The sequence below is a fragment of the Schistocerca americana genome, chromosome 5 (genome assembly GCF_021461395.2).
Source record: "Schistocerca americana isolate TAMUIC-IGC-003095 chromosome 5, iqSchAmer2.1, whole genome shotgun sequence".
Lineage (NCBI taxonomy): Eukaryota > Metazoa > Arthropoda > Insecta > Orthoptera > Acrididae > Schistocerca > Schistocerca americana.
The window spans coordinates 563,014,792-563,030,167 of record NC_060123.1 but is presented as its reverse complement, the minus strand read 5'-3'; the positions used below and the strand labels follow the sequence as shown (position 1 = coordinate 563,030,167).

Sequence of the window (15,376 nt, the reverse complement as noted above, 5' to 3'; positions counted from 1 at the left end):
ATGTACCATCAAATTCTACATGTTGCCTGATGGCAATTTCATCAACTACCAAGCTACATAGAGTTGGAAACTTTGTTTCACGGTGACAAGCTTCTGCCGTAATTACCTTAAACGCCTTGGATGTGAAGCCAGGTGCTCCATCCACACACTGGTACCACTTTGTTAATGTTCTGGGGTGTGGCAAACATGTATTAAAACAGCACCTAACATAATTATACGCCCTGTGGGAATAAAAATGCAGTGTTAAGGCAAAGGAGCACAGTTCTGGGCTGTATGACCTAGGTACAACCTGTGCCCCAGCTTTTGCAGTTTGTCGCTGCAGCAAGTCTCTCTGCATTCCAGTATATTTAGTGAACTTTCATCCACAAGATGCCTTAATGATAGCACTCAAAGAAGCCACTTTCTTCTTAAGTCGTTGCTTAGACTGCTGAAGAGTTTTAATTTGTTTTTTGTACTGATCAGTTTTTCTTATGAGGTGTTCACACTTCGTCTTCAGTTCCTTACTTTCAGAGGATGTCTGACTACGTTCTGGTGGTCCTGCAGTGTACTCAGGAACAAGAGCAGGAACTTCTTCATCCTGCACTCTGCTGACGGCAGCCAAACCTGAAGATGGAAAGGAAGAGCTCTCCTTCCGCAATGGTGGCTTTCTCTTCTTGTCTCCCTAAATGAAATAAACAGATGGAAAACATTAAGAACTGTTTTTAACAGATGGTTGAAGGTGTTATAGTCTTTGTCATGAACAGCATGTTACAGCCCACTAATTACTCCTATTCTTAGTCCTTTCCAGAAATATAAATTCTATTTTTCCAGCAACTATTTATCTTGGACATAAAATACTCATTACTCTAACAAAAACCATTGTTGTGTTCAGCAGACAACTTGAAATGCCTCCCATGTGCGAAGCTACAATTAATACACACTTATTGAAAAAATATAAACTTTGAACATGTAAAATATTTCTGCTGGGGTGTCTTGTTTAACTATAACACTGTATCGCTATGGGTGCTGTCAGTTAACAAGTTCTCAATACAACTGGTCCAACAGTTACTGACATAAAATTGTGTGTTATATCTAATTTTGCATTAGTGGTTGGTGCATATTCAATGTTCCACAGTAGTGGATAATGTTAACAAGAAGGTACCGCCAAAGCTTTTTAATCAATGATATCTTTCAATGGAGAATGTCAATGAATAGTGCATCAAACAAAAAAAATGTTCATTTGCTGTGCTTAACCCAAATACAGAGTTATATTTCACACAGCCCAAGTGTTAATTTCTGTGACTTCACTAAATAATTATACCAGACAAACTTATTAGCTTCAGTAGTCTCATAATCTAAACAGCGAACCTGAATTTTCTTCTCAAATATTCTCTTGTGTGCAGAGGCTGATTTTCATCAAAAAGGAGCTTCATAAATTTGTTTCTACATGACAATGTGGAGAACCAGATTATCTCTTTATAACATACTGTATAGCTGCAGCAACACTTCAGTGTTCCAGCACCTCCCCTCTTAAATTCTATATACAGCATGGAATCATTCCTAGGCAAAAACTATGTGTAAGGACCTAATCAGGTGGAAAGTGAAATTAATGTATTCAAATGACCTGAAGGAATCCTCCCAAAATCAAGATATATAAGTAAAACTAGAGCTGTATCAATTCCTCCTAAAACATAACTGCCATTAACTAGCAAAGACAGTGCAATAAAAATGTTGTACAACACAGTAGACCAGACAAAGTGATGTTCACAAACTACTGCCTTAAATATTCACATAACTGATGTAATTTACTTCACACGTGTATTCCATTACTTTCAGAGTTAGAGCTAAATAATAGAAACTGAAAACTAAGTTAGCTATACCCTCCCTCCAAAGCCCCTTAAATACATATTGTTTGTAATACGTACTGGGACATTTCTGTTACGTTACACTACTGGGAAACACTGTTCATTACCACCAATATTTACTGAAATATGGTACATAGGATGGCAAATCTACACAGTGTCCTCTTTAGGCCTATACTTTACGCCAGTTAATGTAGTGTTAGCTTTTAATTTGGTACATGATGAAGACACAGTGAGTTACTCAACACTTCGATTATCGACGATACGTACGTATTATACTGAAACGTGAACTTGAAAACTAAGAATTTAATTCATTGAATTAACATACCTTTTGCAAATGTTTTGGGTGTGTAGGGAAAACGGGTCGACAGAAGCGTCCAATCCCACGCGTCGGCTTTGACCCATGACGTAAGGGTGTTGTCGTGTGTGACGTCATGACGGCACAGAGTTTGGTTTGAGTGTGGCTGTCTCCAGTTCTGTTTTATCTTATTTTATTTACTTTTCTGATCTGTTCGTTCTATCTCGTGAGATTTTTTTTAAAATTTAAAAACACTTATTACTTATTTTAATTATCTGTTTCCTCGAATTTCTGTTTTAGTTTATTATATCTATCTTTCTGATCTGTTCATTCTATCCCGTGAGATTTTTTTTTTTAAAAAGACAAAAAACACTAATCAGCTACTGAAGCATCTTTATCTTCTATGGGTTGCAGGGGTTACGACCCCTGGGGAGGTGGGTGGGTATTCATGCATGGCTGTCTTCACTTACACGTTGTAGCTACGCAAGGCGTCTAAATTTTTTTATATTTAGTTTGCCCCCCACCCAAAACACCCCATTTCCCGCGCTTGTCCCGTTAGTGTCATTAGGCTTCTTGTGGAAAGTGTGTGTGTTTGTTTTTGTTTCCGCCATATTTGTGACATCATGGGTCAAAGCAGATGGGTGGGATCGGACGCTTCCGTATTTCCGGGAAAACTGATGGTACAGCATTTTCTCGCAGCCTTACTGTTGAAAGGGAAGTTCGGTCTATGTCCTCTTCTCGGAAATGCTGAGAACATATAGTGCTCCATTTAGACACACGCCAATTCTTCCTCCTCACGGCATTCTCCCACAGAGCTTTCCAACTTTCATTTTTAGGAAATCTAAAATCATACAGGAGAAAAATTCGCTATAGTACAAGTACTGATGTAGCACACGTTCATTCACAAAGAAGTTGTAAAATCACACTTAACGAGACAACTTACACATGAAATGTTATTCCCTTCGATTTCGCATCACAATCAGAACGATTCGTACATCCGAACACCACACAAGTCACCATAATAGCGCAAAATCCTTCCAAAAGCGAGCGACAAGCCTATGCACACAAGCTAACAGCAGCAATGTTTTGGTCAGACTGAGATGGCTACCCTCGGCTTCAGATAGCTTCACAGCTGTGACGTCACGGCGTCTCCCTCTATTCTCATCATATCAAATATATCTCCTCATATCACAAAGCACAATATTCACTTAAGAACTGCTACATCTTCAGAAGACAGGCTCACTGTAACACTCCGATTCCTTGCTACAGGAGAGGGTTATGCTATGTTATATTAGGTTAGGTCAGGTCTCCAATCTTCTTAATCTATTTTTGTATTCAGGGTGCCTCACGTTGTAAAGTGCCTCATCAACTTCAGACATCTCTATTAATTTTGTAGTTGTCGGCACACAACAATTGTATTTACCGGCAATGGTTATAAAAACACTACGGAGTACAGACGACAGAACGCTGCAGCGATGCTAGCGCTCCATGTGGTAACATGTCACATTGCAGTGAACAGAAGACAAGCGGTTTCTTTGATCAAATATACAGTGAGGCCCTAGATTTGATCAAATATTGGACGACATTTGACAACGTCCCTATTACACTATCAAATATCTTTGACAAAGATATTGGACAAAGAAATTTGATAGTGTAATAGCCTAGAGTAATACCGGCCGGTCCACGCGTGACCCGGAAATGGCACAAGCCCCGCCCATTTACCCCCCTCCACAACAATAAAGCGCAGGTGTAAAGTCTCTTTGTCATCTCCGGCAGTACACCGCAAGGTTACCGCCCTTCGATTGTGCCATTCCAGCACTAATCGAAGTCCTAGGTTTTTCAGATGCCAGCCAGCCAGCCGAGCAGAGCCGCAGCAGTCCAGCAGCAGCAGCAGCAGCAGCAGCAGTCCCGGTCACGGTCCCGGTCTGCAGCCACGGTCCCGGCCTGCAGCAGCGGTCCAGCCGGCAGCAGCCAGCCAGTTCTCCTGCAGTGGCAGCAGCGGTCCAGCCAGCCAGCCAGCCAGCCAGCCAGCCAGTCCGTCCCCGGTTTGTGTCCTTTCTTTTTCGTCCTGTGTGTTTTTGCTTCTCCCTATCGTCATGTCCGCCCCCACCACCACCGCCACCACAGCCATAGTTTATACTTCTCCTTCCACTGCCTCCACCACTATAACATGGTGTGCCCAGTCACACCCCCCTCCTTCCATCCCGCCTCTTCTCACTCTCCCTTCGCCCTCGCTCTTTGTCGCCCCCTCTCCAGCTTCTTCCTCCCGCTCCTCTCGATCTGATCCTTTCCCCCCACTCCCCCAGCCGGTCACTGCAGCTCCAGCTAGGGTGGTGGCCCGTCGGGCCACTGTCCATGCCCAGCTCTCCCCATCGCCTTCGCCATCACCACCGCCACCGTCGCCTTCACCGTCACCATCTCCGGCGCCGACTGCTGCGTCCACGCCGGGACCTGTCCCTTCCCACCACCTCCCTATAGCTCCCGTCCCTCATATCACCACCCGCCCTTCTGCCGCCATTAAACGCCCTAGTGGCACCACCACCTCCTCCGCTCCCAAAAAGGCCCCGCCCCGACCTCCTTCCCCCCCCCCCCCCCAGGATGCCATGGATGTCTCCCCACCTGGCCCTGCTCCCTCCGCCTCCTCCTCCTCCCCCCCCTTCTTTATACAAATACCTCCTCCCCCATCCCGATCCTTCCCTTCTCGAGGCCCGGAATCTCTCCCTCCTCCTCCGCCAACGCTTCCCTGGTGCCCCCATCTCTCTCCTCACTCCCAGACAGGATTCTGTTCTCATCTCCTCCCCCAGCCCAACCCTCCATACTGACTTCCTCTCCCGCCTCCCCATCACCCGTTTTGGTCCCAACGCCTCCCTCGCCCCTGCTCCTTCTCCATCTCCTACCCACCAAACCCAACCCCCGCGTCGTCCGCCGACCCTCACCGCCGTGATCACTCGGCTCAGTCCGTCGATCACGGAGGAGGAGGTGTTGGCAGAGCTCAAGGCGCATCCCACGCTGGAGGTGCGGGCAGTCCGCCGCATTTTCAACTCGGCCGGCCCCACCCGCCTTATGCGGGTTTTTTCCGAGGATGCCCCCTCCATTGACCATCTCCTGAAGGAGGGTGCCCTCCTCTTCAACCAGCGCTACAAGGTCGACCCCTCCCATTCCCCTCCTCAATCCCTGCGCTGCCAGAGGTGTCTGCGCTATAACGCACACCCAGCAGCTGAGTGCCGCGAGGCCCCCACCTGCCGCATTGTAGGCAAGCGCACTTCCTCCGGCAGTGCCCTAACCTTCAACCCCCTCCCTCCTGTAATACCTGCAATCTCCCCCATCCCACCTACTCCCAAAAGTGTAAAGCCTGACTCCCTCCGACCACTCCTGAACTCACTGTCCCTGTTCGTCCTCTGGACACCCCCACCCCTCCTGGCAATTCCCTTCGTCCCCCCCCCCCCCACCACTGCTGAGGACATCATCAGGTTCATCACCATCGTCCTTCAGAATGTCCATCTCTTTCAGTGCCCCCACACCCTCCAACAGACCTTCCTCGCCGCCCATTCCATTTTCCAACTCAAAATGTACGCCACCTACTCCCACAACCAGGCCCATTTCACCTTCTCCCGTCTTGACACCCTCGTCTAAATCCCTGTCATGGCGCGACAGCAACGTATCCTTTTCAACAATATCCGCTCCCTTCCCGCCAACAAGAACCTCTTCCTGCATACCCTTGCCACCCACCGTGTGGATGCCTTCCTCCTCAATGAAAGCTTCCTCCAACCCCACCACTCCATCCACACCTCCCCCTATCTCCTCCACCGCTCCGATAATCCCCTCCCAACTGCGCGTGGCGGAGTTGCCATTGGTCACCACCGCCAGATCCCCGTTCGGCTCCAACCTCTCCTTCCCGACCCCACCGAACACCTGATCCTTAGTCTCTTCTTCCCCGGCCTTACCATTATCTGCGCCACCATCTATGTCCGCCCCAACGCCCCTATTCCTTTCGACTTCCTCTCCCACATCGGCCGCACCTTCTCCTCCTACGTGATCGCCGCCGACCTCAACATCCATAGTCGTTCCGCTGCCCAGTTATGGCGGTGGCATCGGTTCCTCTCCTCCCTTCAAGGCGACCTCATCCCCATCCCCCAGCACACCCGTCCCAAATCCAATTCCACTCCTGATGTTATCTTCTCCTCCCCCAACCTCCTTGGCCGCATAACGGTGGATGTCCTGGAGCCTATTGGTAGCAACCATCTCCCTGTCCTCCTCACCGTTTCAGACGGTCGTCGCCCCCGCCCTGACCCTCGTAATGACCCTCCCCCCAAGTACGTCCATGACTATTCCCATGCCAACTGCAATGCCTACCGGGATACCCTTTCCACCCAGGTCGATAGCCACCCCTTCACCTACCACCACCCTGACGATGTTACCCATGCCGCCTCCTTTCTCCAGCAGACCTTGTCTGAGGCCGTGGAGGCCCACGTCCCTACTGTCGCCGTCCACCCCCACTGTCCTACCTTACCCCCACAGGCCGTCCTCCTCCTCCGTGAATGCCGTCGTCTCTACCGTGCCTTCCTCCGCACGCGTGACCCGGACACACTACGACGCCACCGGCAACTACAGCGACACATTCGTAATTTGCTCGCGGCTAAGAAATGCTGGGACTGGCGACAGACATGCACCCGTTTAAATGCTACCCTCCCAATCAACTCGTCCAAGTTCTGGTCGGCCTTCCGTCGCCTTACCGGAACTAAACCCTCCCCCTATTATTCTCTTCTCCATGATGATCACCCTTTCCCTGACACCCTTAGTAAGGCCAATCACTTTGCCTCCTACCTCTCCGATGTATTTTCCATCCCCGATGATCCCCAGTTCGATTACTCCCTCTTCCCGGATATCCGCGATCGAACTGACACCTCTGTTCCTCCCCTCGCTCCTGGTTTCCAGTACTTGGACAACATTGCACACACGGAACTCAATGCCCCTATCACTACACAGGATCTCATTGATACACTCCACACAAAATGCAACACCGCTCCTGGTCACGATCGTGTCACCTACCGTCACCTTCGTGAAGCTCCTGTCTCTTTCCTCTCCACCCTGGCCAGGCTCTACAATGTAGTCCTGTCCACCGGTTACTACCCCGACCTGTGGAAAACCTCCCGTATCCTCATGTTCCTTAAACCTGGCAAACTGCCGTCCGCTGTCTCCTCCTACCGTCCCATCAGCCTTACCTCGGTCTTCAGCAAGGTCCTGGAATCTATCCTCACCCGACGCATCCACCAGCATCTCTGCCAGCACCACCTACTTCCCGTTACCCAGTGTGGCTTTCGACCATCCTTCTCTTCCGACGACCTTCTCCTTCACCTCACTCATCACCTTTCCGAACAGCTTAATTCCCGTTGCTCCGCAATCTTCCTCTCGCCGGACCTCGAACGTGCTTATGACCGCATATGGCATTCCGGTCTCCTCTTCAAGCTCCAAACCTTCGCCCTTCCTATTAACTACGTCCATCTGATTGGCTCCTTTCTCTCCCGCTGTCCTTCCTATGTCATCATCCATAACTCAGATTCCTACACCTTTTTCCCCTCCGCCGGTGTGCCCCAAGGCTCCGTCCTCTCCCCCCTTCTGTACCTTTTGTACATGGCGGACATGCCGCTGCCGGCACCACCCGTCCAACTTCTCCAGTTTGCCGAAGACACCGCCTTCCTTGCCCTTGCCCCCACCCTACAGCGCTCCCAACACCTTTTCCAATCCCATCTTGACCGGTTCACCGTTTGGTGCAATCAGTGGTTGCTCAAGGTCAATCCCTCCAAAACCCAGGCGATCATTGTAGGCAAAACCACCCCTTCCTTCCGTCTCCTTGATTTCTATATCACCATCTATGGCTGTCCTATCGTCCTCACTCCCACCCTTCAGAACCTTGGCATCACCCTCGACCATCGCCTCTCCTGGACTCCCCACCTCCGGACAATCCAAGCCAAGGCATGCTCCCAACTCGGTCTCCTCAAGCTCCTCTCCGGCCGTACGTGGGGTCTGGACCCCTCCACTATCCTCCACACCTATAAATCCCTCATCCGCCCTATCCTTTGTTATGCCCATCCGACTTGGATCTCCGCCCCCCCTACCTTTTATAAATCCCTCCAAATCCTTGAACGTCATGCTCTCCGCCTCGCCTATCGCATCTGTCTCCCCTCCCCCACGCGGATCCTGTACGATCTCATCCCCTTCCCCCACCTCCTCCTTTTCCTTGAGAGGATACGGATCCTGTACACCTCCCGCAAGCTCAATCCTCCTCACCCACTCGTCTCCCCGATCCTCTCCCACCCCCACCCGCTGCCGCGCCTGTATTCGCTCGTCCCACCCGGTCTCCATCTCTCCACCCTCCTTACCCTCTCCCAAGGTGGCTTCCGCCAGCTCCCCCTCCCTGATGATGCCCTCCTCCCCTCCATCTACCCCTCCCACCAACTTTGATCCTCCTGCCCTCCTCCTGTGCTTGCTCCACTGGGCACCCTCCCTCCCTTCTCTCCCTTTTCCCTCCCTCCTCCCTTTCTCCCCCCTCCTCCCCTGGGCCTCCCCTCCCCTGTCCCTCTCCTCCTGCCCCCATCTCCTCAGCCATTGGCATCCTTTTTCTCCCCTCTCCCCCACCTCACCCCTGTTCCCCTCTTGGCAGGTCCCCGGACTCGCACACGCTCAGTGGACATTCGCGTGCCGGAGATCACCGCCATCAGTGTTTCGTGTGTGCCATCATGTTTAGTGTTCAGTGTTTCACCGTCACACTCCATCATTCACCAGTGCCATCGTCTTCTTCAGTGTTTGTGCGTCGTATCAACAGTTTGCAGTGTAAATTATCGTCGAGTGTGAACGGCTCCGTGTTTGTGTTTATGTGTCTACTGTTTTATTGCCCGCCGTTCTGTAACTTATGTGTCTTTTCAGTGTTTCTTCTCTTTGTGTATCCTCTGGCTGAAGAGCGGCGTTGTATGCCGCTGCCAGCCTACCTGCTTGTTCAGGTGTTAAAATCACAATAAAGTAAAAAAAAAAAAAAAAAAAAAAAATCTCTTTGTCCACGCCGTGTAGAGCGCATCAAGGGGGTGAAACTTATATAGGGATTTCCAGTAACACAACGTTGGTTTGGTCCCGGGCCACTTGGAGCGCTGCAAGTTTAGCAATTTATAGTCTCGTGTTCCTATTGGATGACGTAGTCTTCCATAATTGTTTTGGTATCGTAGCAACGTGATCGTGATTTTTCGTTTAAATTGCAGTGTAAGTATGTTGCTATTATTCTGCTTAATTTTTGGATGCATTGGTAATATTTGATGGTGTGATGATTCAGTATTTACTTTTTTACTTTTGTTTCATATAAAACACGAGGTTGTATCATCACATTACGTTCTGTGGACTCTTGTATATTTGTTCCTGCAAAGAAATACAATTTCCGTTGCTCAGTTTACTTAAAGGGTAAGTATATTTCTTATTTCTGTTAATATTTCCTTGTATTTCATAGAGAATCCCATGCTAGCAGCTTTTGACATAGTTTTATTCAACTTTCCGAATCCTGTAATGGAATATAATTCTGGCTTTGATTCATCTTCCTTTTTGCCACGAAGTGACATAATAAGTATCATTTATTGTGCCGTTTACTACATACCAAATATTGGACATGTTACAATTGATTCGTAATGCCTTGAGTGTGTTCTATTTCCCGTTTTCGGCAGTAAATATTCTGTACAGTACATAACACTCTATCCAGGTAAAAAGTGTTTGTTGCTGTTGTATCTACAAAGGTTGTGTTCTCACATGATAAGACATTTGTTTCGAAGTCACACAAAGCAGGTCCTTCAAGCAGTTGAACATTTACACGTATTATTGTGGCAATATCCAATGCAGTAGAAATCTTCTCGCACTTTAATGCTCAACACAATCTAATACAGATTTACAGCTGTAACTGTTACTGATAATGTACAGTTGAATTTGGTATCTACCATGGTATCTAGATGCTGAAATATACTGAAATGGTACAATAAGCAGTGTTTCTACCACCTGATAGCACTGTTTAGTGAAGTAGTGTTGAATATAGAATATAGTGCAACTACGCTCACGCAGTTATATATAGAGTGATGTGCATATCCGTAGTAGAAATGAGAATTTGTTTCGTTTTTTCACTATTTTGTAGCAGTAACACATCAGATTACAAGCCATGATAGCAGTTGTCAACACTTCAGTACAGGATAGCTGCATTTAGACATAGGCTAATATGATTTTTGATAGTGAAATTAATTTCACATTGAGTTTTCTTTAACATTAATCAATGTAAACCATACCTGATCTCTTTTCTCGTTCCTAATTTTTGGTTTGAATAACATTTCAGACACATGAGGATGGATCATACAGGAAGAGAAGAATCCAGTTTGAGATTGAAATTGAAATACTCGTGCAAGTTTCCTGGATGCAGGAGTAGTTATTATGTAAAAATAAATTCCAAACACAAGAATAAACATTTCTATAAATTTCCAGCTGCATCAAAAAGTGAGACTTTAAAGAAGTGGAAATTGATCTGTAATATAGATGAAGGTGTCAACTGTAGTTATTATTATGTGTGTGAGGATCATTTCTATGAAGCAGATTTTGTGAACTTTACTAGACACATGCTAAATCCTGGTGTTATACCAAAGCACATGGAATTGGTGTTGTATCATCCTCCCCCCACCCATCTGTGTTACACTGGTGGTGGTGGTGGTGGCGGTTTCACCACATCGGGTGCAAATATAAGTGTGCAAGAGACAGGTCACAATGCAAAATCACAGTAATACAACGAAGCAGTCCCCCTTTACAGAGCACAGATGATGGTGAGTACAGATTTTTATCCTCACCTATTTATGATGTTGAAAGTAGTGCAGGTGTAATGGGATCTGGCGTTTCTAAACGTGATTTAACTCCAAGAAAACACAAAATGTATAAATTGCATAGAATTACAGTTTCCAGAGTGTGTGAATTGAAAAAACAGCTACAGAATGAGAGGAATAAATTGAAAATTCTAAAAGAGTTGTATGATGACAGGAAATTTCAGTTAATTGAAGAAGAGTTGAATGATGTGACTAAAACTTTTATTAATAGTCAGTTAAGAAATGACAATATGCAGCCCACAGCAGTACAGTGGTCTATACAAGATAAGGCATTTGCTTTATCTGTTTATAAGTGTAGTCCCCGGTTGTACAGATATTTGGCCACATACTTCTCCCTTCCATCTGTCAGGCTGCTCAAGGGAGTGCTTTCCCACATACCATTTGATATAGGACTTAATCCAGCTTTATTAAACTTTTTAGCAAGGGAAGTAAGTAATATGCATGAAAATGACAAGTATTGTGCTCTACTTTTTGATGAAATGTCTCTGGATGATGGTATGTACTATGATGCACACAAACAGCTAATTTATGGGTATCAGGACTTGGGTCATTTAGGACGTTCACCTGTAGCTGCTAGTCAAGCATTGGTTTTTATGCTGAAAGGCATTCACAGAACTTGGAAACAAGTTCTAGCATATTACTTTACTGCAACCACTTTCCACTACACCCATTTGAAATCACTCATTGTTCACATCATAAGTGAACTACAGAATATTGGGTTCAAAGTGGTTTGTACTGTATGTGACCAGAGTGCAACAAACCAAAAGGCCCTTAAGCAACTGTGTGAAGCAAATTTGTTGAAGCCCAGTATATTTCATTTTGTCATCAATAATCAACCAATTGTTACCATTTATGATGTACCACATCTGCTCAAAAACACTAGAAATGATTTGATAGATAATAAAATTCAATTTGAACCTCACAAAGCAGCAAAGTTTGAGTACATCAGTACAGTGTTCTTTTTGGATTTAAAAAAAAAAAAAAAAAAAAAAAAAAAAAAAAAAAAAAAAAAAAAAAAAAAAAAAAAAAAAAACGGTTCAAAACTCTGGCCAAATTAAAAGCACAACACTTTAACTTTTCTGATTCCCATGTCAAAATGAAGGTAAAAGTTGCTGCTGCACAAATGAGCCATACTGTTGCAGCTGCAATTGAAACATATGTTTCTACTCACACATTACCATCTGAAGCTATACACACAGCTGAGTTTGTGGAAAAGGTAGATAATCTCTTTGATTCACTCAACAGTAATGAGCAATATCCCAGGGATGGAAAACAATTTAGGTGTGCTTTATCAGAAAATTCGTCACATTTAGAAATGTGGTATAGCATATTGAGGGAAATAGGCAGCTGGCAAATAATAGATTTAAAAACGGGAAGAAACAAGACTAATATGTTTAGCTTCATAAAAGGTTGGCAGATTACATTACAGTCTATTATTTTCTTGTGGAAGACCTTGAAAGTGGTTGGCTTTAAGTACTTAAATTTAAAGGCGTGCAATCGAGATGCTTTAGAAAATTTCTTTTGTTGTATAAGACAACATGGTATTGCTAATACAAACCAAACTTGTTTTCAGTTTGTACAAGCTCTGAAGACTTGTGTTGTCAATCATATGACTTTGCCTTTCAAAGCCATGAGTGTAAGTAACTGTGAAAATGATGATTACACTCCCTTGAGCAGTTTGTGTCACTTTTTGGCAGCTAGTAGTAGGAGTGAACATTTAAGTGAATGTGAGATGAAACACACTGATACACCTGAGCAAATTTATTCTTACTCAAATGGTATCATCGAGTCTGTAGAAGATCAACAATCCTTAGCCTATGTAGCAGGCTATGTACTAAAAGCCATAGATGTACCAGATGATTGTGAAACATGTAATACCAGTCTCTACTCCTCTGTTGTGACTGAAAATCATTTGTTTACCTCATTTAAAGAGAATAGTGAGAAGCATTCTCATTTGAAATATGCAAGTGAAAGAGTCATGGTTTTCCTAAGGGCACTCCATGCTCAGCTGTATGAGTATCTAAATAGTCATGGTCACACAACAAAACTACATGATAATTTTAAAAAAACAGTTGTTCTGTCTCATACAACAATTTGTAATAAACATGACATTGAAGAGAGACTTCTGAAGACAAGTATTCCATTTATAATATACAAGTATGTGAAAGAAAAGAAATTCACAAACAAGAGGAAATTATGTACGCAACAACTTAAAAAGAAGTTCAAATCATGTTAAAAGACTTTGTATTTTGTTTATTATGTGTACAATGAGAGTAAGCTCCCTATACATATACAAATGTTCTTGTATCAAAATCATGCCTTTGACTTGTTATGACAAAATCTGGTAATTCAGCAGGCACATAACTTAACACTTTGTAGATGTGATGATTGGATTCTAAAAGTATAATGAATAAAGTGCTGTCAAGGGGAATTTGTGTTAATTTTCAGTAGTGTACCAAACAGTGTTTTCAAAGAGGAAGTAAACAAATAAAAATGTTAAAAATAAATGTTGTACCAGTGTCTTCCTTCATTATTTAAACATGATGGGTGTTGCCAAAATAACAGCCAAGTTGGGGAAAAAAGAAAAAAAAATGTTGTGTTGCAGTTCATTTTCTTTGTATGTCTCATTGGCAAAAACATTTTGGCTACATTCATGGAGTGTCTACCCGCTCTGCTCCCAATTTGTTTTTCAGTTTTGTAAAATAGTATTTTGTGTGTTTCATAAATTTATTGGAACTGTGCAGAAGTTCAATTTCAGATGACTGAATACCCATAAATAACAATCAACGAAAAAATAATAAATCGGATTTTGTAGACTTTACAGTACATTGTTGGTTTGTAGCACAGATTTTTTTGTAAATGACCTCTTCGTTATCCATTAGCTGTGTAGTTATTTATTTGTGTAACCTACTATTCCACTTTCGATCATGCGAGTGGACATAATGTGCTTTAGGATATGTGGAAACGTAAAAATCATTTATATATGCATGCAGTGTCAGATGATTTTTGTCTGCCATGTGCTAAAGCTCGTTTATTTCCACATGATAATGGCCACACGGCCAAAATCGCAATATTGAGTTTTACAAAAAAATTTCACAGTCAAAAGGTGACGTAATTTACGAAAATTTTCACAATGTAAACTGCAGCTACGAGTAGTTAATGTTTGTTTTTGATTGAGATTTCTTTTATATACTACTTTGCAAGATCTCAAAAACCTTTATTACTGCACTATGCGGCCCACATTCAAAGATTAAATGAAAAATACTGTCCTCTAATTCGCATATTTAGAAATAAACATAAGAGATTTTCGCGCTATATTTTTTCGTATTGAAGTTCACAGCCAGGCCACAAGTAGCGCTGGTGTAGTTCTGTGTTACCGTATAAGTATGGTCTTTGCACTTCTAGTCTTCTACTATATTGGTGTTGGTGTCATGGAGGTAGAATAAGGGGAGATGGCGCTACAGACTTCAGCTGTACGTTGTTTTGAGGAGGATGCTAAGTTCACGTGCGTCTCGCGGGCCCCGAGGAATCGCTTCATGACGTCATCAGTAAGGCTGAAAGCGTGACAGCGCTGCCTGGTGACTAGACCTGTAAACAACTCTGTTGACGTAAGTGACGTCACACGTTGGCCACAGCGTTTGTGCAGACTTGCCATCAGCTATTGTTTTGGAACGTCAAATCAATCCAGATTATTTGAATGAAGCTTCCATTAACAGAATTAAATGTAGAAAGAAGGTTTGAATGCGAATAATCTGGATTATGGTGACATAATAATCCGCAGCGTAGTAAAAGTTACACATTAGAGTCTTACGCGATTGATTGAAGCCAATTGATAACAAATTATTGATCGAAAGGCAGAGTGATTTATAGCATAACACATATTACGCATTGAGGACAATGTGTATAAATGTTTTTAACGCATTAACTGCAGCTTACCAATGTAGGCTAACTACCACTGAGACGTTTGCAGCACGAATTTGTCTTTGAACCCATACCAGCAGTAGCAAATGCGGAAAAACTAATCAAATATGGTAAAGGATACGTAGTGGAACGCCCATTGCATTTTTCCAGTTTGTGTACGATATCTGTAAATAATATGCATCAAAACACGTCGGATGATTGTTCATTTTCTAATATATGTTTCTTGGGGATGACCCAGTAGTTTTATTTTTTTATTATGAGAAATGCATTAAATGTGGGAAAGTGCATTTAAATGAGCCGCAAACAAATATTAGGCAAAGCCACACGTCTGTCTGTTATCACAACCGTTATTTCTCATTCGCTGTGTTCCACAACTGTCGACGAAATTATCGCTTTTCAACCTAATGTAGACCTCAGACTATGCT

The 15,376-nt window shown here is 44.3% G+C and overlaps 1 protein-coding gene across 1 annotated transcript in view; it reads right to left on the bottom strand.

Moving 5' to 3' along the window:
- Window positions 1–358: 358 nt before the first annotated feature.
- Window positions 359–15,376, bottom strand: part of LOC124616534 — a 41,130-nt gene continuing 26,112 nt past the window's right edge. The window contains exon 4 of the mRNA XM_047144851.1: window positions 359–661. Coding sequence (XP_047000807.1) covers window positions 359–661 — 303 coding nt within the window. The remainder of the gene's footprint in view (window positions 662–15,376) is intronic.